The 17,740-nt window shown below is 38.2% G+C and overlaps 1 protein-coding gene across 3 annotated transcripts; it reads left to right on the forward strand.

Annotated features, from left to right (window-relative positions):
- The first annotated feature begins 250 nt into the window (after positions 1-250).
- On the forward strand, positions 251-17,461 carry LOC137933875 (NAD-capped RNA hydrolase DXO1). Of its 3 annotated transcripts, none has more exons than XM_068777953.1 (13): positions 251-693; positions 1,259-1,512; positions 1,967-2,032; positions 2,584-2,662; positions 2,826-2,905; positions 3,033-3,056; positions 3,160-3,284; positions 3,899-4,112; positions 4,220-4,273; positions 4,766-4,812; positions 16,314-16,398; positions 17,028-17,091; positions 17,178-17,461. In XM_068777953.1, the coding sequence occupies exons 1-13, from the start codon at positions 402-404 to the stop codon at positions 17,279-17,281; spliced, it is 1,488 nt and encodes a 495-aa protein (XP_068634054.1). In that variant the 5' UTR covers positions 251-401; the 3' UTR covers positions 17,282-17,461. The 3 variants fall into 3 exon arrangements, with proteins under 3 accessions (XP_068634054.1, XP_068634055.1, XP_068634056.1); XM_068777954.1 differs by having other exon boundaries at positions 2,832-2,905; XM_068777955.1 differs by lacking the exons at positions 16,314-16,398; positions 17,028-17,091; positions 17,178-17,461 and adding an exon at positions 11,863-12,311.
- The last annotated feature ends 279 nt before the right edge of the window (positions 17,462-17,740 follow it).

The following is a 17,740-nucleotide window of genomic DNA, read 5'->3' on the forward strand; positions in this document are numbered from 1 at the left end:
ATACGTCGATAATGACCAACCAAAAAATTGTGAAATTTTCAAGAAAGATATATTCCTTCTTCTTTGTAACGCGGTTGATTCTCCCTCATTAGCTGTGGACATATGGATATTAATCATATTAATCTTATTTCATTTATGCTTGATGGAAGGGCACATTGGGTGATTGTCAATGCACCTAGAAATGAGATAAATATTTGTACTAGCCATCGGTTCGGGGGCTCAGACGTTTCCTGTCTTATCAATAGTTTCGGGTATCGGGTACCGAATCGCATCCTATTCGCGCATAAAAAAGTATCCCGGAGCTCGAAAGAAAAACAGTTCCTATACGGTTTGCTCGTCGATTTCCACTTCGTCGGAGTGCGGATCCCTGTCCCAAATCGAAAATCTGTTTCCTTCCTCGCATGGATTTCTCTGAACAGGACGTTGATCTTTTCGGCGAAGACTTGGCGCAAGATCGACAAGAAAACAGCCAGGACTCTTCTTCTGCTTCGTCCTCTTCCTCTTCATCTTCATCCAATGGCAGCGCCGCCGATTCAAGCAGTGCTAGCGGAAGCCCCAGCAGCAGCGATGCTGAAGAAGAAGACGATGGGGAAGGTGGAGATACTGGAAGTGGACCTGAAGAGAGAGATCTTTTTGGTTCCGATAATGAAACCTATTGCAAGACGTCGGCTTCCAGTCCTTTTCCGGTGCCTAGTGAGTGCTCCTTAGATGTGCCTAGTTTCAAGTTTGATTGTAATTTTTTTTTTATTGTCATGTTTATTGTTTCTTTGGAGTTCATTGAGACAATGTTGCACTGAGACTGTTGTAAGTAGTGGGAAATTGAGTCTATATTTGCTTAAAGTTATATGGATCTCTTTGTATTACCCTTCATTTCTGCTTCCATTCTTTCACTCATGGTTAAAGACCTTCATCATATCATTCAATGTGAGAAACCTTGTAAGAGTGACTAATTAACCTTTGGCCCTGTATATGGGTAATATTTGAAAGGGTAAAAAAAGGGTGATGTTTGAAAGGCAAAACTTTAAAGAAATGATATGTCAGTACCGTATGTAGTAAATTTCATATGCATATGGAGTAGGATTTCTGTGCTCTCCCCCTGCCTGACGATACATGTCTATCGGAAGGACACTCTGAAGCATGGATGTGTTTGTACCTCTTCGTTTATGTCTAGCAGCCCATGCATAAACTCATCAGCATGGTTGTATGTACGTCTATATTACTATTTCTTTTTACTCAGTGTCTACTTATTATGATGCAGCACTGCCTCCTATTCGAAATGTTGGCAACCAAAATAGAGGAGGAAATTTTGGTCGTGGTCGTTGGCAGCATAATGACAGAGGATTTGGTCCACCCTTGCTTCCAAGACCTGGATCATATCATCAGAGGCAGAACTATGGCTATGGCTCTAAATTTTCATATGGGAATGGCCGCAATGATGAACGCTTTGTTTCCGAGTTGAAATTTTCAAAGAGTGAAGAAACTTTATCACGGAAATGTATTGCATTTCAGGAGGTAATTTGAACTGTCTGTTTTTCTCTGTACCTTTGAAGAATAGCAGCATAAAGATTTTTTTTTTTCACCCTTCACATCCAAAATTGCACCTTGACTTTGAGGTTTCCTATGTCAGTGAATTAGAGCATGCTATCCCTATCTGGTGGTGTGAATGCCATCCGATATCACATTATGTCTACTTTTTTTTTTTTATTCTTGCTGTGCTGTCATTGCTGTCTCTCCTGTATAGTGCAGTTAGCCTTGCACCTGTGAGCTGTCTATACAGTGGCCCTACCACCTCAACAACAATTATCCTACTATTTTCACCTTGTTAAGTGGAAAGGTGAAACGGGTGGTGACAAGAAAATCTATGTCATCAAGTTTCTCCATGGATAACTGATGTTTATGCAGTTTTTGACACTTTTTTTCTTTTTCTTGTTTTGTTTTTTTGTTTTTGGATGAATCTCATCCATAGCCTTGTGAGCTTGCTTGCTACAGTCGTTCTGAAAGTGGGGACGTCTATTTTGATGATCGTAGCTTGGTAAGCTCTTTTTATCATCTCATTTCATCTATTGTTCAATATGGAAATAAAAATTAGTTGAGTATGCTGTTCTTTTGAAGAAGAAGTACAATTTGGAGTATTCGAAATAGGTTTACTTGAGACCATGGTCATGGGCACACATGTCACAATGAAAACTAAATTTGAAGGGTTGCGATGTGCATTGGCTGTTGATGTAAGAATATGACCAATTGGAGAGACCAACACTTGACCAATCATTGCTTATTGGTTGACTGTGAAGAGATTTTCCAATTGATGATATGTGGGTAGAGAGCAGAATTATCATCTACTCAAAAATTTTGAGCTATTATTTAGGTAAAGAAGGAATTTTCAGTTATAGACTGTCCTGATGGAGTCCTGGAGTAGGCTACTCTTTGGCCATTTCTATTTGGCCTTACAACTGAGAAGTTTGTATCAGCATCAAGAAGTTTATTTTGTTCCAGTTGAAAATAACTTGGCTGTTCCAGTTCCCTGTACTGGTCATACTCATCTAGTTACTTATGTTATCTGTTGGTTCTTTGCTGGTGATGCAGAGACTTTTTAAGCGTTATGTCTGCGATGAAGTTGGAGCTGATCTTAATTCAGGGTTTGAATCCTTTATATCAAAAAAAGGTATCTCTTTTTAACAGGCACTGGTCATATTTGTTTGCATGTTAAGTACACGGCGAAGAACTATTTAGGTGTCTCTCTGTATGTGCCAGGATGTATTTGTATTGAATAAGCAGTTGCTGCATGAATTCTTATTTATGTTAGAAATTCGTTTTGATTAAATCAGATTTAGACTGCCAGGGATTTGGTGATCTTCTTGCTTGTATAAGGAACAAAAAGATTCCACTTCAGAATATACATTTTGTGGTAAGTTGTGTACAGAATCCATTTTCTGAAAATGACTTTTTTTATCCCACAAATTATCATCTTTGTAGTTTTTATCTCACTGCAATTTTTAAATTCATTCTGATATTCCTTTTCTTATGGTCTACAGACATTTCGTAACAACCTAAACAAGGTAGTGAGACATAGTCTGACACATAACCTTATGTGGGTATGATTTCCCTAGGATTTTGTGATGGTTAATTCTTCCTTCTGAAATGAAATACTCTTCTTTGTAGATATTGGCTACTGCTTACATTAGAAATGAGCCGTGGGAAATGGGTGTACATAAGAGAAATGGGGTTGTATACCTTGATGTGCATAAGATAGCTGAAAGGCCACAAAGTGATCTTGAGCGTCGAAGGTATTTCAGTTTTCTTAGCTGCTTTATTCATTCTTTGGTCTGTTATTGTGGCTCAGGTTCTTCATGTAGCTCGCATATTCCTCAAAATGTTCCTAAAACCTAAAATGGAGGTAGCAATTTAGGTATGGTTGCTTACGAATGACCTTATAAGCATATTGAGGCAGTTTCCTGTAATTCTTTTTTTTTTTTTTTTTTTCCTTTTCACTTCTTTTGGAGATGGTTGCACATAATAGGATATGTCCATAGAAACATGTCTCCTTTGTGAGAGAAGCCTTACAGTCGATGGTTCCCATGATTGGGATGTGGTGGTCCATAAATGTCAAAAAAAATTCCTTGGAGGAGAGAATAGCCAACTATGGATGTTCGATATCTACTAAGTTGTTTTATTGGAGGCTCAGGGTTCTCCAGTGAGTGTTTTCTGGACCAAGACCTGCCTGTGTTGGCTGTTTGAATGCTAGGTCTGTTACAAATGCAAATCTGCAGCACCTGTCGCAATGTCTCCTGTATCACTGTTGGGAAATGCTTCATTCGCATTTTGTTATATGGACCAATTTGCTGCTGTTGGCTTTATTAAACATTGCGGACTTGCTTTAGCTGAATAAATTCTGTTTCAGGTGCTACTGGGGCTATGCTTTTGAGAATGTAGCCACGGAGGATAACCGCACAACTGCTGATGGACAGCAACATGTAGATGCAAATGTTGAATATTGTTCTGTTATTAAAACCAAACTTGGGGCACATCGAATTCTGATGGGGGCAGAGATGGACTGTTGTGATACCACCAATGAAGGAAAGAAGTTCTATGTGGAGTTGAAGACTAATCGTGAGGTTTTCATCTTCTCTACCTAAAATTTAATTATGTTCAAGTATAAATTGGTCTGTTTATCTGATTCTGAATTGTCTCTTTCTTTTTCTTCTTCTTATCCCGATTACAGTTGGACTACCATACAGAGGAAAGATTTGAGAGGGAGAAACTTCTGAGAATCTGGGTATTGTTGCTTCCTTGTTTTTTGTGTAGATTGCTATGCATTTACAGTGCTTTTAATCAAAATTATAACATTATTAATTATACAGCCTCTATTAAGAACTTATTCGCAGGCATAAGATACAGGTCCTGCATGATTGCCTTGTTTTTAATTAGGCAGGCACCACTAGATTGTAGTAACATATTTTTGTTGGTTTATCCTTTGCATCTTTTTATGGGCTTTTTGGACACCTCATTGTGGAAATCTGCTGTCACTACTTTGTTTCCTTTGTGAAATAATCACTCTCTGCCTGCTATACTGTTTATATCACTTGCTGACTAAAATTAGTTGATCACTTGACATACTAAAGATTCTAACAAATTCTAGTGCATGATAAATTTTTTTTTTTTAATCTTTGAAACGATAGTGCATGAAAATTTTGGTTAGTTGCTGATTGGAATTTTTTTCTTCCACGGTCCCTTCATTTCGAAAATAACCATGTTTATGTTATTGCAGATCCAATCATTCCTGGCAGGTGTCCCATACATTGTAATTGGATTTAGGTAAATGTGGTTCTCTACATTCATTTGTCCTAGTTTTTGCTTTCTTTTGAACAAAGATGAGAACTGAGATTTTATAAGCAAGAGCTCCATTGGAGGAAAAATACGAGAAAGGGGATTCTTTTTCTTTTTCTTTTCTTTTTGGAACTGCAGAAAAGGGTTCATTTGTCCAATATGTCTCTGAAACACTATGAACATCTGGCTACCGAAGGTGATTGATCATTTAATGCGACCAAAGAAGATCTTCTTAAAGATGTAGGCTGAGTTTCAAATCAAAATTTTATAAACCTTCCAAAAAATAAAAATAAAATATATATATAAAATAAAATAAAGTAAAATAGGGAACAGGAAACAAAAAGAAGAAAAAAAACATTGCAAGTTGATTGAACCTGGCAGTGTTATCCATTTGTTTGAACTAGTCAAAATGGTGGACTTTTACTTCAAGAAGTCCTGAGAATGAAAAACAGAGGTGTGAGGGTGCTCTGACTTGGTGTAATACAGTTAATGACTACAATTTGTTTAACGTATCAGACTATCCTAACTGTTATATACCTCAAAGCCTTGTCTATATTGTGCTAGGAGTTACATTTTGTTATACTTCTTTTGTTTATTTTATATTTGTGTGATTACCTGTTGCATTTAGTCTTGTATTTTTCGTATTTATTTCGTGTTAAAGATGACTACTACTGAATGTTTTTTTTTTTTTTGAAAATATTAAAATTTTATTAAAAGCAAAAACCAAATACATGGAAACACTGAACAAACGAGAACAACTAATAGGAACAGCCCCCGTACTATTGTCCCCTGCAGGAGAATTCATGCCTTGAGAAGAATTACAATACTATGCTGTAAGTGTCCCGATCTAGCATATTGGTCAGCAAGGGAATTCGTCTCCTGGGGGACCTTCAACCATACAACTGAGAGATGAGAGATCAAATCTTCGACTTCCAAGAATTCCTGGTCAAATTTCCAACTATAATGACAATCCCCCTTAGCCCACGAACTCATTGTTGGAGAAGCATTCCATCTTCACCAGATGGAGAACAAGCTGCTGCGAAACTTCAGGCCATGAATTTTGACCGGGGAGTGGGAGGATCTGGGCAGCAAAGGCTTTGGCTTGTAACACATTTGACCGGCAACTTCTCTCCATTTTTCTCTGTTAACAGTTGCAGGAATCTTCTGAAATAAAGACATGAGCTTAGTCCACTATAAATTGGCATGAATTATCCTTTTGATTACCCTACTGACTGAGCCATTTTTCACAGAAAATGTACAGTCATTCCATTCCAACTAGATGAACTACGGGATGGCAGTTATGGAGATTCTCCACGGTAGCACTCCCAACTTGGGCAAATGCATGGAGGAGGTGTTTAGCAGCTCATGAGACAGTCGGCATGCAGCAGGAGGGACAAAAACATCAGAGGAAGGAGCTCCAAATTTCCCTGCAAAGGAGCAATGCAAGAAAATATGGTCAATATTTTCAGGTTTAGCATTGCAAAATTTACATAAGGGATTGCTGATGCTCATACCTCTTCGCTGTAATTGAGCACAAGTAAGGATACACTTTTTTAGCTCAAACCACAAGAAAATTTTACCTTTGGGGGGAGGGAGGGTAATGAATTGCCAAGCCATGGCGGGAAGGGCCTGCAGTCATGACTCACCTCAAGAAGAGGGTCGTAGCATGAAGACATCGAGAAGAGACCAGAGGTTGCTGCTGTCCAAATTAATCGGTTTTCACCAGAAGGCTTAATATAGATGCCATCAAGGATCCACAGTAGGGACTCCATATGGGGGATGTTGTGGTCAATCCCAAGCCCTGCCATCATCTGGATTGTATGCAGTTTTAACTAAGGTATTTCTCTGATTGGTGAGCCGATAAATGGATCAGGAGTCAGCCGAGCATTGGTCACCAATTCAGAGATCTTCCCAGAATCTAGTGCTAGAGTCCAACCTAATCCCCATTCTGGTTTTATTGTTGGACTTGTTGATGGCACTATAGATGGACCTCCAGATTGCATGAGTGGTGCCTGGTTTTCTTTTCGAGTAGAAGGGAAGTGCTCAGAATTTTGTATTTTGCACAAATAATGCTTCTCCACAGGTTCTCTTTCCTGACTGAAATGCCAAAGCCACTTCATCAAGAAGGGCTTTATTCATGAAAGATATCTTTGTCTCAAGACTAGCCAAGCTTTTTGGTTTACAGACTTCCTCCCACTTACCCAAACTGTAGCTAAAGTGGCCTTCAATGCCTCTCCAGATGAACTTTCTCTAAATATTCTCAATTCTACAAACAACAACCCCGAGACAAGGTAGCAGGGGGAAGCTCCCCCTGCTAGGCAGAGAAGTGATTTTCCTGCTTTCTGATTACTGGGTCCCAAAAAGGAAGCAGTGATGTGATCCGTAAAGATTGGGATACCAAGGTAAGGGAGAGGAAGAGAACCCACCTTGCATCCAAGGAGGTTGGCAAGGTAATGAGACTACTCGTCCAATAAGTTCAGACCAATCAGGGTGAACTTTGTCCAATTCACCTTTTGGTCCAAGATAAGTTGGTACACTGTGATGCCTTACATTCAAAACATTGTCTTCCAGGCCATTGCAGAAGTAGGCAGTGTCATTCGCATATTGCAAAATAGGAGTGGTGAGGGGAGAGTTGGCATCCTCATTCAAAAACCAACCTTTCTGATACCCAATCAGGAACATTCTGTTCAGGGCCTAAGGGACGAGGCTGAAGAGCAACAGAGATCAGGTCACCTTGTCTAAGGCCCTTGGATGCCCCAAAGTAGCCCCTAGCATCCTTGTTGATGTAGAGAGAGAATTTGGCAGACGAGATGTAGCTATAAACCCAGTTCCTCCATTTATCAATGAACCCATCTTTTGAAGGATATCATCTAAGAAGGCCCAATTAACCCAAAAGGCTTTCTTGAGGTCCAACTCGAGGATTACTTTCGCCTTTGAGCCTTTTCACGTAGTAATGTGTGAGTTCTTGGGCTGAGAGAATCGAGCATATTATTTGCCTCCCTTTGAGAAAGGCTAACTAAATGCACATTTAATAAGGCTATTCATCACCTTATGATTTTTTTTTGTGAGGGCTCTTGTGATAAGCTTGAATGCATATGAGAGGCCTCATCCTTCTTGGTACCTTATGATTTTTTTTTGTGAGGGCTCTTGTGATAAGCTTGAATGCATATGAGAGGCCTCATCCTTCTTGGTGATAGGCGTAAGGGATGAGGCTTCAGTGGATTTACTTGTGATCCGAATTTATAGGTGCCCCATGTGGCCTTGTAAATTTACCCAAAGCTGTCTAGGCTTGGAGCATTGTTCGAAGCATGAATGTCGACGCTTTCTCAATCTCTGTTGGGAAAATCTCAATCCAAGAAAAGCAACTTGCTAAGAGGACAAATGATTGAAATTGATCTTGGGGGCAGGGGGTGGACGGGTAAGCTGTCCTTCTAAAGAATGGCTAAGTCATTTACCTGCTGAGAAGCAATCTGATTGGGATCAGTAATAGACTGTCCATCCAAATCCAACCTTCCAATTGTGTTCTGTCTCTTTCTGGTAGAGGCAATTGCATAAAAAAATCTTTATTCGCGTCCTTGTTAGTTAGCTAGCAAAATCCATAGCATTGTTTCCAATGAGTACAACCATGCAAGGTCAGGTTTTTAAATTTAACTTGGAGAGAGGTTCTTCAAGCAATCTGTGTTAGGAATTAGACGCCGTAATTTCAAATTAACGAGAGCAATAATAATAATTGCGGAAGAAGGAAAAAAAGCACGAAAAAACTCAACAAGATTTATACAGGTTAGCCTCAAGGTGAGGCAACATCCTGTCTTCCGCTGCTGCAATAATCCATTATGAAGATGAAATAGTTTACAAGAAAGATTGCACACACTTATAGGTGTTGTTTTTCTCTAATCTCTTTCGGCCGCAACTGATGCTCCTCGGATGAATAATGATCGTCAAGTGATAAAACCCTAACAACAGTGCCCCCATTTATAAAGAGAAAATTAGGGCAACCGGATTACAAATGTAAAATCCCCAAACTACCCTTAATGACACAGCAGTAAATATATCGTGGACCTGCCCGGGGGTTCCTCGCCCCCCTTCCAACCCCCACGGTGACCTTACCGCGAAGGTCGATCCGTGCCAGAGGGTAAGGCGTTAATTAGGCTCCACAACTTAACAATTTGGGAATCATTCAGGGCAACAACTTGTTCCAGCCTGTCAATCTCTTGAATTTTTTTCAGTGCTGCCTCCTTTTCTTTGCTTCCGCCATAGTTGTCTTTTTTCCACTTTTAATCCTTCTCTTTAGGAGCTTGAGCTTGAGCATGAATGCATTCATGGGGGAGTCTTTTGCAGGGATGTCAGGCCAAGAAATTTCTATCCAACTCCTAAAATTGTTGTCCTGCAACCATACCAACTCAAAATCGAAAATGGAAGAGTCCTCAAGGAATCCCACCATAGTCCAATGTAATGGGGGGGTGGTAAGATATCGGCTTTTGAAGGATGTAGCAAGAGGAATTGGGGAAAAAATTGAGCCAATTAGTGTTGGCTGAATACTTGTCTAACTTCAAAAAAAATTGGAGGCTTAGATTGTTGGACTAGGTGAACTGATCTCCAGTAATCAGGATGTCATCAAGGCAACATTCATCGATGAATTCTTGGAATATTCTCTTGGTTGTGGTGGTGGAGGCAGCCTCAAGGTACTTGTTAGGGAGTTTGATAGCATTAATAGCCATGCATCATCCCAAGCATCAGTCCCAGCCTTTAATTCCTTCTAGAATGCCGCTCTTTTGTTATAGGTCGAAAGTCTATAGACACCACAAAGAGCTCAGTAGGTACCATCCATTCTCGATTTAAATCTTGTGCAGATGGTGAATTCCCCTTTCATTGTGGAGAGCGCCTCGAGGCAATTGGTTCTCCCAAACCAGACTACCAATGGATGTTAGTTGTAGGTTGGTTCCGAACTGCAGTTGAACTGGATTAGACTTAACCACTTCCTTTCTCATTATGTTCTTAATAATGTTCAATTCCTCCAGCATTTAACTCTTTGGAGAAAAAACACAGTAGAACATTGTGTTTGCTGTCAATCCTTGCTTGATCAATCGGATGCTCTACCACCTTGGATGAGCCATGCTCTAAGAAGGATGGACCTCATGGCTTCTAATTATCTCATTAGTAGCATTATGATGCCATATTAAGGTTTTATTGATTGACTAATTTGATAATGTGATTCTCAAACATCACTTAGTGAGCTGGGATGATGTTTGCCAGCCGAAAAAGATGGGTGGTTTTGGTATTCACAGAATTGGAAGTATGAGCAAGGCTTTACTCATGAAATGGTGTTGGTGATTAATTGTTCATAGTGATCTTCCTTGGGTTTTCGTTTGTCAAGAGAAAACTTGGAATTCAAAATGTCTCTTGGTACCTTGGAGAAAATAATACCAACAGTCTTGGTTGTCTCTCTTCATTATGTTCCTTATTTTCATCTCATATTCTGTTTCATGTTGGCTCCGGTTCCTCCATTTGTTTTTTAACTGATCATTGGCTTCTTGATATGCCTCTTAATGTTGAGTATCATCGGTTGTTTCTTCTTGCTCAAATCGGCTTGTTAAGGTTTCAGATATACTTGAAGATGGTAGTTTCAAGAATATTGATTGGAGTCATCATCTCCAACAGGATTTAAATTATGATGTGCGAGATTGATGATATTTACTCAAAAGTCACTCAGATGGATAAAATTTGGAAAAATAAAGAAAAAGAAAGAATTTCGGAAGAAGAAAGTGAGAAAGAGAAAAAAGATAAGAGAAGAAGGCTAAAGGGGAAGTCTCATGTTGAGAGAAAGAGTCTGGTTAGTGGACCTGCATGATCCTTAACCTATTTATTGATAATAATACAAAATGACTATAATGCCCAAACTCTAGTTATCTTGCTTACAGCCATCAAACCATAATAATAAAATGTAAAACTTACATTAGTGAGCATGTCTAATTTACCTCTATCAATTAGATGGCTAGACCTATACATCTTCATTCAAAAAAAAATTAGATGGCTAGACCACAATACTCTATAGTAAATTACGAAAATACCCCTGGCCTTTAACACCCCCTCAAGTTGGAGCATATATATCCACTAATCCTAGCTTGGAGCAAAAATCAACGAACGGGTGTTTTCCAAGGGCCTTGGTAAACAAATCGCAAACTTTCTTAATAGTCCTTATATATGGAGTAATTATTTTACCACTTACCACTGTAACACGAATAAGGTAACGATTCACTTCTATATGTTTGACCCTCTCATGAAACATTGAATTAATTTATTTTGATGGAATGTGTGAATGAAACATTGGGTTATTTAGCAATAAATAATATTGGTTGGGTATCACACTTTTAATCCATGAGGCCACTTCCTTCCAAACCAAGTTCTTGCAGCATAGATTTTACCCACATAAGTACATTTATATAGTGTATGCCTCAATATGTAGCTTCAACACTTGATTTGACAACGACATTTTATTTTGTACTTTTCCAACTGATAAAATTACCTCCCAAAAAATACACAATAACCTGTAGTAGTTTTCTTGTCCAACTTTAATCCCGCATAATCAACATTTGAAAACCCTTATGTCCAAGTGTCCATGTGGCTGATTACGTATCCCTTTTCCAGGAGCCCCTTTTAAATACTTCAAAATTCCATATGCTACCTCAAGATGCATTTTGCTAGGAGTATCCATAAACTGACTTACAATGCCAGCAACAAATGATATATCAACCCATGTACAATGGCATAAATCAATTGACCCACAAGTCTTTGGTACATAGTTTTATCTCGAAGTATTGGACTACTTTCATCAATAAACAAGAATTCACTTCCATAGGAGTGTAAATACATTTCACGCCAAATAATCCATGTTCTCTTAACATATGTATCACATATTCCCTCTAAGATAAAATTATACCTTTTTTACTTCTCGCGAAAAATGAAGAAAATGCTTGTATTTTATCTTCTCACATATCTATCACATATTTCCTCTAAGATCACAAAAAATACGACTTGCAGGCGCAAAGGTGGATGGTTGCTATTGATTGCTTTTTGTTGCTCTCTATCCTGGTGAAGACTTTTGAATGTATGTGTCTCCTATGATACACTTGTAATGGCTTTTGTGGTTACAGAGGAATGATGGTACTTGGGACATCGAGAACAAGGATAGGTAAAGAAGACTCAAGAGAGATTCCATTTAGAAGAACATACTTCAGATAACGAAAAATACGATGTATTTTCAAGAAATGTAACATCGGTAGAGGTATACCTGCCTAGGCTCAGGATCATAACACCTGTAAGTCTGTAACCTTTTTGAGTTCTGGAATACCTAAGAAAAATAGACCGAATAGCCGTTGGGATAACTTATCAATGTGTGGACACAACGAACAAAATAAATGGAGCCAAAAACTCTAGGAGGTAAATCAAATAGCTTGCTCCTAGGTTTCAACAAATGCATAAGTATATGACCACCTAACACAAAAAATGGCATGCGATTAATCAACTGGCAACCAGTAAGGACTGCATCTCCCCAAAATGACTTTGGAATATTCATTTGAAACAAACTTGTTGAACAATTTCAAGCAGATGTTGGTTCTTGCGTTCTGCTACCCCATTTTGCTGGGGAATATACACACATGAAGTTTGATGAATGATACCATGTATGGTGAAAAAAGTGGAAAATTTACTATTAGCAAACTCAAGTTCATTATCTGATCGAAAGACCTGAATATAAGCACCAAATTGTGTTTTTATTTTAGCAAAGAATTTGAGAAATACATTAAACACTTTTGTTTTCTCCCAGAAGTACAACCAAGTTACTCGACTATAATCATCCATAAAAGTTAAAAAATACTGGCAACAAAAAGAACTTGAAACCCGACATGGACCCCATGCATTTGAATGTACTAAAGAAACTGCGGTGGTGCTTCCCTAGTAGATATGACAAACAATTAAAGGATATATCAGAACAAATAGTAAGAAGAAACTGACAGATGTCCCAAGCATAGATGTCATAAGTAAGGTGAAGATGCAACTTGTAATACAATTGACTTTGCTTCTGGAACAACATCAAGTTAGTACCACTCATCTCTCTCATTGCCCCAAACCAATTTGCTTCTTCGTCTACAAGTTCTGAAACACACAATGAGTGGGCAAAAAATGTGATGGAACAATAAAGTGACTTAGTAATATTTGTCGATCTGTAAACGATTCAAATCTAGGAATAGAGGAAGTAATGTTAAGGGCAGCATTGGAACCAGTTGTAGTTTTTACCATTTTTTACCACTCTTTCAGCCCAAAAATATTTGTTGTAGACTCTCTCTAATGTATGATCACCATCATCAACCAATATTTGTGCTTGTACAATGTCTTACTCTGGCCCCAACCCATCTAGAAACCGTGTAACCGAAATCTGATTTTTCTCTCTCCGAATCTTAGTAGCATCAGTTGTAAAAGGATGAAAAGGGCTAATCTCTTGCAAAAAGGCTCCATCTTTGCAAAGTATTGAGTTACGCTTTGATCACTCTGGTCATGCTAAAGAACTTTGTGTGTAAAACTCATATATTCTTGACATATTAGTTTCTTGGGAGAAAATAGCCTTCAATGTGTCCCAAATCTCTTTTAATGTATTACAGCTCATAACCTGGTCACTTATGGATCATAACCAGCCTAGTCATAACTTGACTATCTTCAACTTCTTGGTCCTCATCAAGAGCAACTGGGGGATCCTCTCACAAAAATTTCAGCTTCCTTTGGGCCTTAAGAAATATTTAAACAAATTTGGTCCAATTAATATAGTTTCTTCCATTCAGCTTGGTTGAGGTTATCTGAATAGTGTGTGACTCCTTGGAATCTGAATTTCCTGAGCCTCTTGAGGCTGTAACTACTTCTTCGGAGGCTGCCATTAATTAATTTTCAACAAACAACTCCACAACACTCGCTGAAATACAATTTAGATGCACCAAGATAAAAAACTCACAGAAATAGCCTGCACAATTAATGTGGGCCCACAAACCAAAAAATAATTAGAGTACCCAAATTCCAATTGGTATAGGTTCATTAATACTGTCCATCAATTTTCAAAAAACAGTGTCCAAGTAGTTAATTAGGGCTGACATCAGCCCTGATGTTGATGATACAAGCACACACAAGGTCTGTGAAGGGTGCACAGGCAAGAATAGGTCTAACAACCCTCAAGGTGCAAAAATATTACATAAAGTTGCTCAATTGACAACACCAACCATCAACCCTAGGGTTATGATAAAAAAAAAATGGAAAAGGTTGGACCTTTTCCTTCAATCAGCAGCAATTTTATGAAATTCTGCTTCCTGGAAAACTCAAAGGCTTGAGGGGAAGAGGATTTTCTCTTAAAAAAACACAACAATCAGACTAATCTCTTTGATACCATGAAAAATAAAGAAAAAAAAAGAATTTTGGAAGAAGAATATAGGAGAAGAAGGAGAAGGGGAGGTCTCATGTTGAAAGAAAGAGACTGCTTATTGATAACTTAAATGATTTTGGTACAATGTCCATAATGAGTGTTGGGCTGGGCCCGGTTCCATCTCAAAATGACTAGCCACTTAGGAGGCCTATTCCTCAACTTTACAACCCATTAAATACTTTTCTTCCCATTTTTCAATGTGGGATTGTTTCCTACATAACACTTCCTTCACGTCTAGGCTTGACACATAACGGGCTTGAGACATGGGTATAACGGGGCACATATTCTCCCACTTTATGGAGCCCACAATACAGATAACCTGGGTGCACAAATTGGGCCTTGACCCGCATGAACAACCTTCTCTGATACCATGTTGGGTTGAGTCCGATTCCATCCCAAAAGGACTAGCTACTTAGGAGGCCTATTGCTTGACCTTATAATTTATTAACTTTTCTTTCCATTTTTCAATGTGGGGCTTTTTTTTACTCAACAAATTGTTTGGATTCTTGATGGTGATGGCATCTTCTTTGTTTATCTTGCTACCATTTGCTTGTTACAAACTCCATTTCTCAAAATTCAGCTGCATTTGCTTGGCTTCTATCGTGGTCTCCAAAAGCAATTTTTTTTATGGAGTGCTTTGTATGGGAAGATTTTAACCCGAGACAATCTGGTTCATAGACGGTCTTTTATCTCCAGCCCTTTATGCTTGCTTCATGGAATTGAGAATGAAACAGTCGGCCACTTGCTTCTTCATTGCAGATTTTCTTGGTGCATTTGAACAGATTTTTTGGCTTTTTTTTGGTATGGGTTTGTCTCCAAGCATCTGTTTCTGATTTCATTTCTCTTTGCCTGGGCATCTGCCTTCATGTGTTTGTTATTAATGACGCAAGCTTGCTTAACCTTCATTCCTTGGCTGATTTGGTCTGAGAGGAATTTTAGACACTTTCAGCAAGTTTCTTCACGGGAGTCCTTGCTATGAAGGCTTTATCTTAGGTTGTTGTTGGCTGAAATCCTTGGGAGTTATTTAAAGGCATTTCTGGTGACATGTCGAGGAACAACTAGACTTAGGTAGCTTTACATCATTCGGTTTCTATACCTAAGATGGGTGAATTGTGTCCGCTTGATTCTCATCTTATAAAATTAAATTTTGGTGGATCATCTTTGAGGAATCCTGAACCTTCAAGTGTTGGTGGTGTTTTTAGAAACTCTTCTGGCCACATTTTGGCCTCTTTTTTGAGGCCTATTAGTATCTTTGATTCTTCTTCAGTAGAGCTTCTTGCTCTTAGGCAAGGTCTTTGCATTTTTCGTGATAAATGTTAAGGCCAGCTTCATGTTGAGGGAGATTCTAAAAGTGTGATGAGTTGGTATGATAGCAAGAAATCTCCTCCCTGTCAGCATTGGCATTGTTTCTATGAGATTCATGACTTAGCTAGTCTTTTTATTTGTAAATGGAGTTTAATTCATATATCAGCTAATGGTTTAACTGGTTCTTTAGCTAAGGAGGGGGTGTCCCTTCAATCTCTCATTGCAAGAGATTCTCCTTCTTGATGGTTGTTTTTTATGGTTGCCTTTTGGCTTAATTAAATTGCATTTTTTCTCAAAGAAAAAGATAATGTGATTCTTTAACTGCCGGAAAAGTTGGGCCATGAACAATTCAGAGTAACACTCATGAATTGGTGAGTGATCCATATTGGCGCTATACTATGGTTTTTTGTTGTTGGAGATTCCTTCTGTCTTGTATATTGTTTTTGGAATTTCTTAGCTGCTTGTAGCATTTGTTGTTTCCTTCCTCCTTTATTATCTCCATTTATAGATATACATACGGAACTATCCCACTAACATTCCCTGTTAAGAAATAAAATTTTTGTTAACACCTGAGAAGTTTTTTTCCCCTTTAATCAGTGTATCCAAGAGATGTGTTTCATGGCTTTCTGTTTCCTTCAGGCCTTTCTATCCTGTTTGTTTCTGTTTCTGTTTGTTCAAAGTTTGAGCCACCTGTGGTTTTTTTATATATAATCTTTCATGACAGGGATGATTCAGGTCGACTCATACGCACAGAGAGACTGAGAACAAAAGATATAACACAGAGGGTAAAGATGAAGAACTATTGGCAGGTAATTTAGTATAGTCCTTATCTTGCTGTATTAGATCTTTCTTCCTGGATGACAACTTGCATTTTCGTTCTAGCCATGTGTGCATTGTCTAAGACAGTTTTACCTGTTTAGTTCCATAAAAAAATGTATACCTGTCTAGAAGGGTAGTTGAACTCATTAATTTGACAAAATTCTGAGTGCTTATGGTATCACTTCCTCTCAGCGTATCCAGTGAATCTTTTTCTTGATTATAATGTTCTCAACTACATTCTACAGTAAAGAAGCAAATTTGACATACTTTTCTTGCTTACTGTCCATTTTTGGAATATTTATGTGTAAGGGTGAAACATTTTAGATTGGCAACATTAGTGAGAGAAAACCAAATTAAGTGGTTTATTTTCTGGAAATCTCCACTTTTTTTTTTTTGTTCTAAAAAACCAAATTAAGTGGAGAATTCCAGGATATAAATTGAAGGTATTTCTTTTCAGAGTTAAACTAGAATGTCACCTTCTTTTTATAAAAGAGGCCATTACGACAAGATTATTCGTGAAAAATAAAAACTTTCATTCTGTTCTCAGAATAAAGTACTTTTTTCCATTTCTTTCTCTTTATATAAGCTTGCATGTTTAAGCAATTGTGATATTTTTCAGGGAGGAGTATGTTTGGCTTTTGCTGATGAGGTGTTGTGCTGGCTCTACGGCACAGTTAAAGAGAGTTGGGTCTCAATGCTTGTCCCACTGTTCTTCTTTATTTTTAGATAATTTTTGTTAAAGTTGTCACAATTTGAACTGTTCTTTCAGATGAAGACTATATCTTGCAATTTGTTCCGCCTTCCAACAGATTGGAGCTACTTCAAGCCTCGTCTTGCCCCGACGTTATTACAAGCCACCTAGAGCAGTTGTAGCTTCACAGGAAGCATTTTTTACTGGGACTTACATGGTTGTAGCAAAGAAAAATACATGTATGCTGTATGTACAAACGTCACATATGTAGCGTTAATCATCCTACTTATTGCAGGACTCATGTAGCGCAGCATCAAATTTTTGGACTCTACAATTTCATTTATTACAAGGCAAAGATATTACACGGTACACCTCAAGCGGCTTTTTGTTTTTTTTCTGGTTTGTACAAGTTTTTGCCCCATTTTCCGAGGATGAGGAAGGCCAAAAATGAAATGGGTGTAAGAAAACGAATTTCTATCATAACAGAAGCATGAACATTTCCTCTAGCCACTGCGATCAAATTCTAGTAATTGTAAAAAAGTCTATTCAGGAATTACTTCGATGGAGAAGTGTTTAACTGCTCAAAATTATGGGTCAATCTTCAAAAGGAAGAAACTGCTAACATAGAGAGCAAAATCAGA

Source organism: Aristolochia californica, unplaced genomic scaffold (assembly GCF_029961685.1).
Source record: "Aristolochia californica isolate CCGP_79_NKW_82.1479 unplaced genomic scaffold, dmAriCali1.0.hap1 SCAF_6, whole genome shotgun sequence".
Classification (NCBI taxonomy): domain Eukaryota; kingdom Viridiplantae; phylum Streptophyta; class Magnoliopsida; order Piperales; family Aristolochiaceae; genus Aristolochia; species Aristolochia californica.

Excerpts from the sequence above, each read along its gene's own strand:
- LOC137933875 (XM_068777953.1), top strand. The coding sequence starts at position 402 with ATGGATTTCTCTGAACAGGACGTTGATCTTTTCGGCGAAGACTTGGCG. Across the intron at positions 694-1,258 it reads CAGTCCTTTTCCGGTGCCTA|CACTGCCTCCTATTCGAAAT; the intron begins GTGAGTGCTCCT and ends ATTATGATGCAG. Across the intron at positions 4,274-4,765 it reads AGAAACTTCTGAGAATCTGG|ATCCAATCATTCCTGGCAGG; the intron begins GTATTGTTGCTT and ends ATGTTATTGCAG.